This window comes from Podarcis vaucheri (genome assembly GCF_965113315.1).
Source record: "Podarcis vaucheri genome assembly, chromosome: 2".
Taxonomy (NCBI): domain Eukaryota; kingdom Metazoa; phylum Chordata; class Lepidosauria; order Squamata; family Lacertidae; genus Podarcis; species Podarcis vaucheri.
In genome coordinates this window covers 46,858,937-46,871,053 of record NC_138760.1, presented here as the reverse complement: position 1 = coordinate 46,871,053, position 12,117 = coordinate 46,858,937, and the positions used below count along the sequence as shown (strand labels likewise).

General features: G+C 46.5%; 1 protein-coding gene across 8 annotated transcripts; it reads right to left on the bottom strand.

Moving 5' to 3' along the window:
• Positions 1-224: 224 nt before the first annotated feature.
• On the bottom strand, positions 225-9,190 carry LOC309526871 (epoxide hydrolase 3-like). Of its 8 annotated transcripts, none has more exons than XM_082213195.1 (8): positions 9,128-9,190; positions 5,815-6,076; positions 5,407-5,492; positions 4,514-4,689; positions 4,012-4,140; positions 3,303-3,406; positions 1,988-2,136; positions 225-665 (listed from the first exon to the last, which is right to left on the bottom strand). In XM_082213195.1, the coding sequence occupies exons 2-8, from the start codon at positions 6,055-6,057 to the stop codon at positions 446-448; spliced, it is 1,107 nt and encodes a 368-aa protein (XP_082069321.1). In that variant the 5' UTR covers positions 6,058-6,076; positions 9,128-9,190; the 3' UTR covers positions 225-445. The 8 variants fall into 8 exon arrangements, with proteins under 8 accessions (XP_082069321.1, XP_082069320.1, XP_082069319.1 ...); XM_082213194.1 differs by lacking the exon at positions 9,128-9,190 and adding an exon at positions 8,915-9,118; XM_082213193.1 differs by lacking the exon at positions 9,128-9,190 and adding an exon at positions 8,074-8,908.
• Positions 9,191-12,117: the final 2,927 nt, after the last annotated feature.

The window sequence follows — 12,117 nt, the reverse complement described above, 5'->3', positions numbered from 1 at the left end:
TAGTAAGATGCCAGTGAAAATAGGTGTGAAACAGCAACAGGAAACACAGCTTAGTTCTGGATTCTGCTGTGCTAAGGCACACTCAACAAAAAGCGATATAGAAGGAAAAGCTGTGCTCTTCCATGAGTATTAATGCCGCCATGCTACAGAGGGAGTGAGATAGAAGATTTTTTGCTGAATGCAACAGCTGTGCAGATTCACCATCAGGAAGCCCGTATCAAAAACCCTGAATCAAATCCTTTTTATTGTAGTGCAAAGAACACAGACTTGCAGCAAAACCAGTTAAAGGCTGCATGGAACTCATGTTCCAATATGGTGTAGAAACATTCCACAGGACACAGGGTAGGATCAGCCCTCCAGCATCAGGTCAAATGCCTGCTGTTGTCATTTCCTGGGTGGGAGGGATGCTTGTAGTGCAGAATGCAGTTACTCCCCTCTTTCCATTTCAGTCTCTCTTATGGAGGAAAGCCCACATCAGTTGATTGACTTTTTCAGGTTGCTCCTCACTAACCCAGTGGCTGGCTTCAGGGATGAGATGCACCTTGATGCTCTTCCGCACATTCTGCTCAATACATGGGATAAGCCCTTGTTCCAGGAATCCATCCTTTCCTCCCCAGATCAGCAGGGTGGGCACCAGAATATCCTTGCACTTTGCAGGAACCCAACTGTAGGGATATAGATACACAGGCCACATTCAGATGGCACTTTGTTCAGCCTTCACAATGTTTACTTACCTGTTTATTTTTGTGTGTTTTGTGATCTTCCACATGACATGAAAGCTACTGCTGGACATCTAGTGCACTCTAGCAAAAGTTTAGAGCTCATTTCCATGTTAATGTTTTCCAAAAAACCCAAAACCTGTTTGCAACCCCGTTAACTGAGAAAATCACTAGGAGTTTTGCATTGATAAGATTTGGGGTGCTATCCTGGCATACAGTTTCCCCCCACCATTTAAAATGTAGCGTGACATGGTGCCATATCACTCAAAAAGCCACAGTTATATAATGCAACAGAGATAGTAAAGGTAAAGGTACCCCTGCCTGTACGGGCCAGTCGTGTCCGACTCTAGGGTTGTGCGCCCATCTCGCTGAAGAGGCCGGGGGCCAGCGCTGTCTGGAGACACTTCCGGGTCACGTGGCTAGCGTGACGAAGCTGCTCTAGTGAGCCAGCACCAGCGCAGCACACGGAAACGCTTTTTACCTTCCCGCTATAAAGCGGTACCTATTTATCTACTTGCACTTAGGGGTGCTTTCGAACTGCTAGGTGGGCAGGAGCTGGGACCGAAAGACGGGAGCTCACCCCGCCGCGGGGATTCGAATCGCAGACCATACGATCGGCAAGTCCTAGGCACTGAGGTTTTACCCACAGCGCCACCCGCGTCCCAACAGAGATACTGCAGTGTAAAAGGATCATTAGCAACTAGGAGAGAAGCACTAGCATTATAACCAACAAACAAAAAACAAAAAAAGCCCCACATCTGAATGCAGCCACAGAGAAGACACCTGCAAATGTGCACTGGACAGCAGGCAACTCACCACTTTGGCCTCTTACCCAAGTTGCGGGCAACCGTACCACTTTCCACACTAGCAGGCCTCATGCACAGCAGTGATGAGAAAAATCATTTGAAATCCAGAAAGACAGCATGCACACACTTCAGTTCCAATTCTAGAACCCAACCTTTCCCATTTCACCATAAGTTAAAATATCTCAGAATCCCCTTCAGAACAGTCACAGGATTTCCTCATCCCCTTTTACCACCATTTAGAAATATATTTTAGGGAGGAAGAGTGTTTTGTTCCCTGCATCACATAATCCAGTGAAGAATGTTGTGACCTCTCCAAATATTATGACTAGAAAATTCCTGCTGCCAAACAAGTCCCACCCACCTCCAGGGGAAAGCCTGAATGTACTGGAGCACCACAACTGAGGAAAAGCATATGGTGCCAATACCACACGTGAGCAAATCTGGGGAGGAATGGGTTCTCACGTGGACAGGTTCCTGTAGTAATTCAGGACTGGTGTTAAACCTCCACACTCTGACAGGCTGTACAGGTAAGCCTCTAGCTCCTCATCTGTCAAACGGCGTGCTGGGTTCTGGGCTCCTGTCTTCTTGCCAGTCATAATGAATTTTATTAGCTGTAGGAAAAAAGACACAGCACCATGTGGAAGCTGATTAAATGCACACCCCATTTTCTGACCCAGAGGCAGCTCATGCCATTTTTAGATATTTACTCTCCCTTAGTCTTTGCTGGGAAAAGGAGGAAGCAGCATTGTCTCTTTTCCCCCCTTTCCCTTTGTGCTGGCCCTGATCCTAAAAGAGGATTAGACATATGCATTGACATTGAGGGTAAGGCTTTCAAATGGCCAGGAGCCATTATGGCTATGCTCTGCCTCCACAGCTGGAGGAAGCCTGCCTCTGGATGCCAGATGCTGGAAACTGCAGGAGGGGAGAGTGCTATTGTGCTTAGGCTCTGCTTTGGGGCTTTGCATAGGCACGTGGCTGGTCACGGTGAGAACAGGATGCAGGACTGTGTTTTGGACTACAGTTTAAGCCTTTCCCAGCACTCATCTCCACACTGACTAAAAAACTTTGTATGCTACGTTTTCGTATGCCAAGCGGCAGGGGGGAGAATGGATGGGGAAGTGAAGGAATAAGCAAAGAAGGTCATAGTCCTCCCTCCCTCTGGCAGCACTAGAACATGTCATAGCTTGCCACGGCCTTTTCATCCCAGACTCTAGGTAATAATCTCACCACATCTCACCCAGTGCTTTTCTTCTGGGGGGACGCAGGGGTATGCATACCCCAAACATTTTGTGAATCTTTGCACTTTTGTCCATTTACTGTATTTATTTCTTCTAATCTGAATTATAAAATAGTGATTTTCTTGAGTCAAAATGAGAGTACCCCTAAACACTGTTTTTTGGGGGGGGAAGCACTGCCAATACCTTAGAAATAAACTTTAAAAGCCAGGCCATGTGTATCTAAAGCTAGGCAGGTGGGAGAAGACACAGGATTATGCATTTCATGAACCAAGACAGAGAGCCCAGTGCATGACCTTGGATGAAGGGCAGTATAGAAATTTTAGAAATAATAGTAATAATAACCCTGCTCCCAGAGCTGAAAGGAGACTGACAGGGAAATTCGGGATGAATACATAAAACACAGTTGAGAACTGTATTTTAGGATTGTGGAAGAGAACCATCAGACCCCAGAGCAGAATAAAATGATTGGACCCTTTGGTTAATCTGCATGACAGAACATGAGCTTTTGAACCCACTCCCCAACCATTCCCTCAACTCACGTAGAAGTCATTTAAGGACCACAGGAACTCTGGTAGCTTTGGGAGCTGGAACAGAAACATGTGGTTGGATCGAAGCAGCTGGGTGGGATGTCGTGGAAAATATTCTGCAAGGTTGAAGGGAAAGTAAGTTGTGTGTCAGGGCAGTGCCAATTTCTCCACACATGAAATGCCACCAGATACTGGGTGGTATTCAACTATGCATCAGTTAGAGCAAACCCACTGAAATTAGTGAATGTGAATAAGTTAGGTCCATTCATTTCAACAGGTGTACTCTATGTAAAACTTAGTTGAATGCCACTCTCAGAAACCAATCTTCAAAATAAAATGAAAGATGTCAACTGGAGTTGCTTCTTATTTTCCCCTAACATCTGTGTCAACCTCCAGTCCAAGCAATGAGGGCAGGGAGGATCGTTTTTTAAATATATTTTTTAGAAAGCCCTGCTGCCAGGCTCCCATTTATTCACAAGCAATGCTTGTGTGTTGGGGTTGGGAACTTGAGCAAAGCAGACAACCTCCTTCCCTCTTCCTCCCAAAAGATCTGTGGTGTGAAATGATGGCCCACCCTGACTCTGCATGCTAAGGGCAATGCAGTCATGGTGGCCTTTTACAGTTCTGCAGGCTTCTCTCTTCCATCCACAATCCTATTTAGAGCTAGAAAATGCCAATAGCCATGGTGAGAACTAAAATCATGGGGCAGTACAAGACTTACCTAACAAAACATGTGGTTGAACAGCATCCATGACAATCAGCTTCTCCAGCATATTGGGGTAACTGGCAGCAAATGCAAAAGCTATGATTCCTCCCCAGTTATGCCCCACCAGGATGCACTTAGGAATCTCTATAAAGAACAAATAGAAAGCAATGAAACAGAGACAATGGGCTTTATTCAGTGCTTATCATACTCAAAATAGACCAAGTGAAGTTCATGGACATGAGTAACTTAGGTTCATAAGTTCAGTGGGTCTACTTTGAGTTGGACACAACCTATCATGGACAAGTAAGTATCTGCCTATGGGAAGCTACAAGCCTGCTAGATAATTTCCCAAACTCACATACCAGTTCATCCCCACAATGCTCCATTCAGCACCCATGCAACACTTCTGAAAGCTTAGCAAGACTGAGCAGAGGGCATTTTCCTCCCATTGCTAGAAGGCAAGCCACTGCAATGGCAAGCCAGACCCTTCCTCCAAAACAACCATTTCCACTCTTACCATTCTTCTTATTGGGGCTCAGAGCTTCAATGACATCATGCACATCTGCCAGCAGAGCATCCCTCTGATAGTGCTCACATCCAGCTGGTGCGTCGGAAAAGCCATAGCCCCGCAAATCGAGGGCCACCACCTTATAGGCCCACTTAAATTCCTGCAATTGATGGCGCCATGCAAACCTGTAGAAATACAGCCAAACCATAAAGAGATAAGCAGAGAGGAGGGCTTCCCTAACTGAAAATTCCAGGACATCAGTGCCTACTTTTGTTGTGTTGCTTTAGTCCTGCTCTGTAACTTCTACAGTTTTTGCTGCTTGGTTTGTTTATTATTTGTTACAAAGGTTGCTGGTCTGAACTGTATTTCTATATTGTGTACAAATGATTTTATTAATGCTTATTGTACACTACCCTAGGATCTTTAGATGAAAGACAATTTAAAGGTATTTTAATTAAATATAAATATTCACCTCGTTTCGCTTCCTCACCCTCTAAAAATCAAGAAACCCCCACCAAGCTTTTGCTTAATTTATCATGACCTCTTTTACATTTGTTAAAACTGTAAGTCTACTGTAAATCATGTTGCTTCTGATTCTATGCAGCATAAGGTCAACACTAAAAAAAAGTTGCATTAATTACAATTTAATGATGAAGGCCTTATGGTCATTCACCATGAGAGGATAGCAGCAATCAAGTCCCTTCCTTCGGGAAGTTAATATTTCTGTCTAAGACCTTTGCCCCAACTTTGCAGGAATTTGCTGGCCAGAGAGGCATTACGTGACACGTTGGCCGACAGATCTGTAGCCTATCACTTCCTGCATGAACCATACCTGGAGTAAATTGACATCAGCTCCAGGCATTGCACTTCTTCCTACTGCGGCACAGCACAGCGACGCTTACCAGTTCTGGGGAAATCCATGCAAGAAAAGCATCAGCTGAGCTCCTTCCTTGCCGGCAGCAACATAATGGAGACGCAGCCCTGAATTCTTGATACCCCAAAAGACAGAGAAATAGGAAAGTTACACACAGACAAGGGCTCAGTGATAGTGACAGGTTCACAATAGGTGACATTTCCTGTTAAGAGACAGCTGAGGGAAAAGACACTTTGCATCTAAGACTTTGAAGAGCAGCTACCAGTCACCTTTGAAAATATCAGGGTAGAGGGACAAATAGTTTGACCTGGCAATAAGCAGCTTCCTATGTTCCTCCCAACCTGTACAGTACATGACCAGGATCCTGCCTTCAGCAGCTGTCTGTGAGCACCTGACTATGGCTGGAAGCCTCTCCCTTCCCCTCCACTGTACTCACTTTTAGTGTCACAAAGCCGTGCTCCCCATGCGAGGCATCAGTGAGGCATCTTGGTGGAGTCTCCCGTCTCTTCTTGCGCAGCACCTGGAAAGGACCCCTAGACACCACTAGCGATAGGGCCCACCAACAGTAGAAGGCAGCAGCAAGGGAAGCAGCACTGTACACAACCAGCCAGGACACGGCATTAGAGACCTTCAGCATCAGGCGTGTGGGAATCAGTAAGAGGCGATAGAGAGAGGCCATCCCCTCCTGTTGTTTGGGGCTGCAAGAGAGAGGCTGCAGTTCAGAAGAAAGAGAACATGCTTTGCACCCCAAATTCAATGCCTGGCATTTACAAGTAGAGCTGGGCAAGAACCCTGCCCAAGAGCTGCTTCTAGTTAAGGTAGGTCAGGGGTGGGGAACCTCAGGTCCACGGGGCAAAAGCCCTGTGAGACTTTCCTGAGCCACTGCCACTTTTCTTGGTGTGTAGAATTGTCTGTAGAAACTTCTTACTTTTGCATGGTTAGAATGCAACCTTTTCCCTCATCTGTTATACAGCCTAAGAAAAGTTACTTGCTGCAGTAGTCAGTCCTGAGGCAGATAAACCAATGGTCTGATTTGCTCTAAGGCTGAGGATACACCAGAGTGTTAATGTATGCATGGAATACACAGATCCTATTTTCCCCCTGTGCACTTTTGTCCATACAAGAGCACTTTTAAGTGAACTCCATCTCGGCATTTACCATCACCACTAGTGGGCAGTGCTTGATGGAATATATTTGCACATGCAAGCATTTGCTTATTTTTTGATACAAGCTTTTGGATATACCAGACTTGCACAAAACACTGTTGGAAAAATGTAAAAAGAAGTGTGTTCCCAAACAGCCCCACCAGCAGCCCACTAAGAAGCACCTCTCACTAACTGAAGTAAAGGGAGGGCGCTATGATAGATGGCACCCAAGCAAAAGTTACTACACACCTTTTTAAAAATGCCCACACAATGTGCTTCAGTACACCTATGGCTGGGATCATACAGGTCTATGTTGGATCCCCACCCTTACTGCATTATCCACAGAATGGCCAAATCTTAACTAAAGGGGGCGGGGAGTGCAGGTTGCCACTTGGATGAGGACAACATTGTGCAAATGTGACAACTATGCACACATGGGATACTGAACCCACTTTAAACTGCATTCCAAAACATTTCCCCATGTATGTGCACATAAAATAGAAGCTAACTGAAAGGCAACACGTTGGGATCTGCATTCATTGTTACAACGCACCCTAATAATGATTCTTGTATAATTTTTTTAGCTACTGTAAAATCTTAGAAGGGGTGCGGCTGTTATGAGGACCTTGCACTTCGGGATCTGCCACGACACTACCGGTTTCAAGTCCTTTCTCAGAAGACCAGAAACTCGGACTCAGCCGCGTTACAAACGGGAGTCCTGCCACGGGAGGCACGACGCGTGTCTATAGGAACTCAACCGAGCAAGGTCTCGGTATCCAGCAAACCCAAGCGGGGGTGCTCGCCTGCTAACACGGCTGGGTTCTTGGCTGCCTTCGGATAAAGCGGCGGGGCTCGCAAGCTGAGATAGTCAGTGGCGCGGGCAACCGAAACTCTCTCTCTCGGTACCTCAAGGAGCGGGGAGTCACTCGACGCCGCCCGGGCGCGTTCAATCTCCCCCTGCGACCCACTCGCTCCGGCTTCCGTTTTATAAAGGCAGCGCCGCCTCTCCAGCTCCTCCCCGCGCGCCAAGGCGAGGGAGCAGCAGCGCTTCCTTCCCCGCCTCCCGGGGCCTCCTGCTCCTTCCGCGGCTGCTTCGGGCGCAGAGCTCCGCCCGTCGGAGCGACCAGGAAGGCGAACGGGTTTCGGCCGACCAGGCCTCTTTCCGACGGAGGAACGAGAAGCCTGCGCTGAGCCCGCTCAGGGACGGGGGCGGCTCTCGTCCACAACTGCTCCCTGCCCGCTCGCCTGCTTGATCTCGAGGGCCCGCCGAGAGAGAGAGCGCCCAGGGAGCCAGGCCTGGAGGGTCCGGATCTCACCCAAAGGAGACCCCGCCTCCTACAAGTCAGGCACGGCGGCAAGAATCATAGAGATGGAAGGGACCACGAGGGTCATCTAGTCCACACACCCCACCCTCCGCCATGCAGGAATATTTTGCCCAATGTGGGGCTCGAACCCACAGTTTGGAGATTGGTCAGAGGAAGGCGAGATGGCCCCTGCCCCTGACACATAAATGACCTTCTCTTTCAACTCGGCTGCAGAGCTATGCTTACCACCTCACATATTCACGCACCGGATCATCAGAGTCTCTTTGAACTGTCCATGATCAGGCAAGGGAACAACCCGCTTTTCGGGTAGGTACCTTTGAAACACATTCTTTCCCTCCCACCTGAAAGAATTCTGGGCGCTGTAGTTTGTTAAGGGCTGCTGGGAATTGTAACCCTGGATTGAGTAAACTACAGTACCCAGAATGCTTTGAGGGAAAGGATGTGCTTTGAATGTGCTTTAAAGGTATAGTGGGCGGTAGTTAGAGCCACTCACCTCTACAGCTGAAATGGTTCCAAAGTATTTTATTGGTAGTATAATGCAAGGACACAAAACTACAACTTGACAATAAACAAAACATTCTCTAACTAAACTGTATGCTATATTTCCTACAGGCAAGCTGCAAGACAACTGAGATTACTTTGGAAGCTGAGGCGCTTGGTGGGGATACAACGGGCTAGGTGGTCTGGTGGTGCACTTAAAATGGTGTTAAGTGAGGAGAAGAAGAGCCTGTTGTCCTAAGTGGGCAAAGGATGGCAGCCTAGGCTTTGGTTTAAGGTTGGTGCTTGGGTGGGGGGAACAGGGCTTTGTTTTATTTAGCAGGCAAAAACTCAGCAGGTTTTTTTTTATATGCAAATAACAATACTGGGAAAAGCTTCACCACGCCTTTGACTTCCTTAGAGGAGAGAGGGGATATAAATGTAATAAATAAATGATTCTCTCTCTAGCTTTGTGTTATGCCATGCCTCCATGGCACTCATTTTCTAACTGGTGCCCCACAGCACTCGCTCTCAAAATTCAGAATGCACCCATGGGCCAAAAGACGTTTGCGACCTTTGCTCTACTTACTGCGTCACACTTGCTCTCTCTTTTCAGTCATATTCCATCTGCTAAGGAAGCAACCTCTGTACAGAGGACTCCTCTAGTCTTTTTATTTCTGTTATCTTTTTGCTTCCTTCACCATCTCCTTTCTTCTTCTCTCTCTTCAATCACTTCTCCCTGTGGGACTTTCAATTATGTCACGCCAAGCAAGTACCTAGAGCAGGGATCGGCAAGGTTTACCTCGCCTGGGCTGGTTCACTCCAGCGGAGATCCCTCTGTGGGCCGGATCGTGCACATGCCTGCGATTTCCGGCGTCTGCATCTGTGCAGACACGATTTTTGGCATCTGCGCACGCGTGGTTTCCAGCACAGCAGAAGCGAATCCTTGTGCTGCGCCAGTTTAGCGCAGCACACGGGGACTCACCAAGCGGACTGCTCAGTTCGGGGGTGGCTTGGGGGCTAGTTAAACAACCCCCTTGGGCCCCTTGTGGCCCATGGGCCTCAGGTTGCCGACCCCTGACCTAGAGGGTTAAGTTGGAAGGGGCATCAACTGAGCTGCACTACTCTTGGGCACCTTTTGTGCTTTTCCCTGTCCCACTAGCACCACCACCCCTTTCTGAAGGCAAAATGACATGAGGCCCTGATCAGCCCCCTGTCCCTACCTGGGAAATTTAATTTCCCCCATTTGCTTTAATGTCACTTTCAGAACTAAAGGAGTAGGTGTTGCACGCAGAATCCACAAGGTGGCTCCCCCTACAAACATTGAAGTACAGTACTGTACTGATTGTATTCTAGCTTCAGAGTGAAACCAAGCATGCACTGTATAACTTTGCCAGCAGTTGCTGTCGTGGGCCTTAATGTATTTTGTTCATACATACTCTGATTGTAGCATTGGTGTGGTTATTGCTAGTTTCCCCAAGTGAGCTATGCTATTGTGTGTGTTTTTTTCAATTTCCCCCAAACTTAAGCTGGATAATCAGGTCCATTGCAAGAAAGTCTGTGGCTCACAACAGTCTCCACTAAAGATTCCAAAAGATGATATTGCTCTTTCCCCATTATAGGTTTTTCTGTAAATATATGTGTAAGATACGGATCGTGGGCATGTGTGAACTGGTACACAAGGAGATCTAGTAACAATGACAGGCAGTGTGATTTGAGTGTCATGGAAGGGGAAGCAAATGTTTTGTTACTTTATTCTCACTGTATTTTTAATGCCAGAGAGGGGTAGAAACATGGTGGGATTTCCTCTGCTTCTAAGACTACAATAACTTAACCATCCTTGTGTCCTACCCACCTTAACTGCCCCTTCCTCAATGCTGCCCTTACAGATTTCCATAAAGGAGATAGATTTTGGTAGTGGAGCTGCAAGACAGCAATATTTTCATCAAGATTCCAAGGCCTGATATATATGGTTCTTGAATTGAATGCTCCCCCATTTAAAAAATAATTACCTGGCATAGAAAATTAAAAAGCTTGTCTGGGAAAAAGGCTAATCAAGAACTCCTCTCCTTGACATTTAACTTTACATGTTCCAGGTTTAGACACACACACACATGTGCTCGCTTGAAGCAACCACCTGCCTCCTAGCTTGACTGCAGATGATTCATTAGCACCTCTGATCACATGCCTGGCAGAAAATAGTGATTCTGGAATGGAAAATAGCACGAGTTTCATATTTGCTTATAAATTATACCCTAAGCTGAAGCAAAAGATGCTCTGCTCTACATTTTAAAATGTGTGTTAACATTAGCGCCATTGTGCCCCATGTTTTGTTTATGTTATTTATATATTTATTTTCTTATATATTTAAGTTACACATTTATATTCCACCCTTTCTCCAAAAGAGCCCAGGGTAGCAGACCTGTCAATATAAGAATAATGCAGTTGTTTCTGGGAGCTATACAATGATGATGCTAGACCATATTATCATTACAGTGGTACCTCGGGTTAAGCACTTAATTCATTCTGGAGGTCCATTCTTAACCTGAAACCATTCTTAACCTGAGGTACCACTTTAGCTAATGGGGCCTCCTGCTGCCGCCACACAATTTCTGTTCTCATCCTGAAGCAAAGTTCTTAACCCAGGTACTATTTCTGGATTAGCGGAGTCTGTAACCTGAAGCGTCTGTAACCCGAGGTACCATTGTATTTATTTGATAATATGCAGCATTAACCACAGCAATTGAATGCCAACATAAACCCTAGTTAAAGAAAGCTGAAGGCCAAACAAGACAGCCTGTTGTCTTCAAGAAGTCTTGAAGCTTGGTCTGCGGAAACAGACAGGTGGAAAGGCAGAAGCCTTTCCTCATCTGCTAGAACTTGCTGATTGTGCTTTGGCCGCAGGTTGCCTTGAGCCTAACCTGGCCCTCAGATCCTGGTACTTCTGAGCTATCAGATGTCCGCCGAGGGTCAAAACTACATGCAACTTTCAAGGGCACAGAGCAGCTTGGCGGGAGTAATGTTCAGCAGAAAACCAGTCCTGGTAACTCAAATGGATTGGAAGCATATCACAGATTAGGGCCTTGTGGCTGCTTTTCCTCAAAAATAAAAATAGGCAAGTCAAGCACACTTGTTTAAACATAAAACATCACAGGTAATTTGGCCCAGAGTAGTATTAGGAACTGCCACTCCATCCCTGACTCAATTCCTGCCTCTGCACAGCAGCAGCATAGCTGGCGGCACAATTCACACTAGAAGGAAGCTCTTGTACCTTTAACTTGTAATTCTAGAGAATATGCCCAAAGGGCACATCTGCTTTGTACCAACTTCAGACTGCCACCATTTGGAGCATCAGGTCCACAACACTGGGGAACAATACCTGTAGTATCAAAACTCCTCTTTATTATGGAGGCTGCCTCATGGGCAGACATTCTCTCCCAGAGCAATGACTAGCTTTAGTCCTGGCAGATGTGAAGTTTCCACCCAGTTGTGTTCCTGTAAGTCACCTATATATGTTCCTTTTGCACATATGTACACACCCACTGGGGGTTTTCTTGTCGTTTCTCCAGTCCACCACATGCAGGATGAGGCACACACTATGAGATCAATCACTGCACCCTCTCTTTGGCATGAGCAGTGGATTAATTCAAGCCTCTTCTTAAGACATCCAACTAATTGCCCCAAGTGTTACCAAGATGTTCTCAGGCACAGTCATGTTCCCAGGTAATATCACACATTAAGAAGCAGCTTCCTCCTAATGTGTCATTAACTCATTCCAGGTAGACAGTGAAG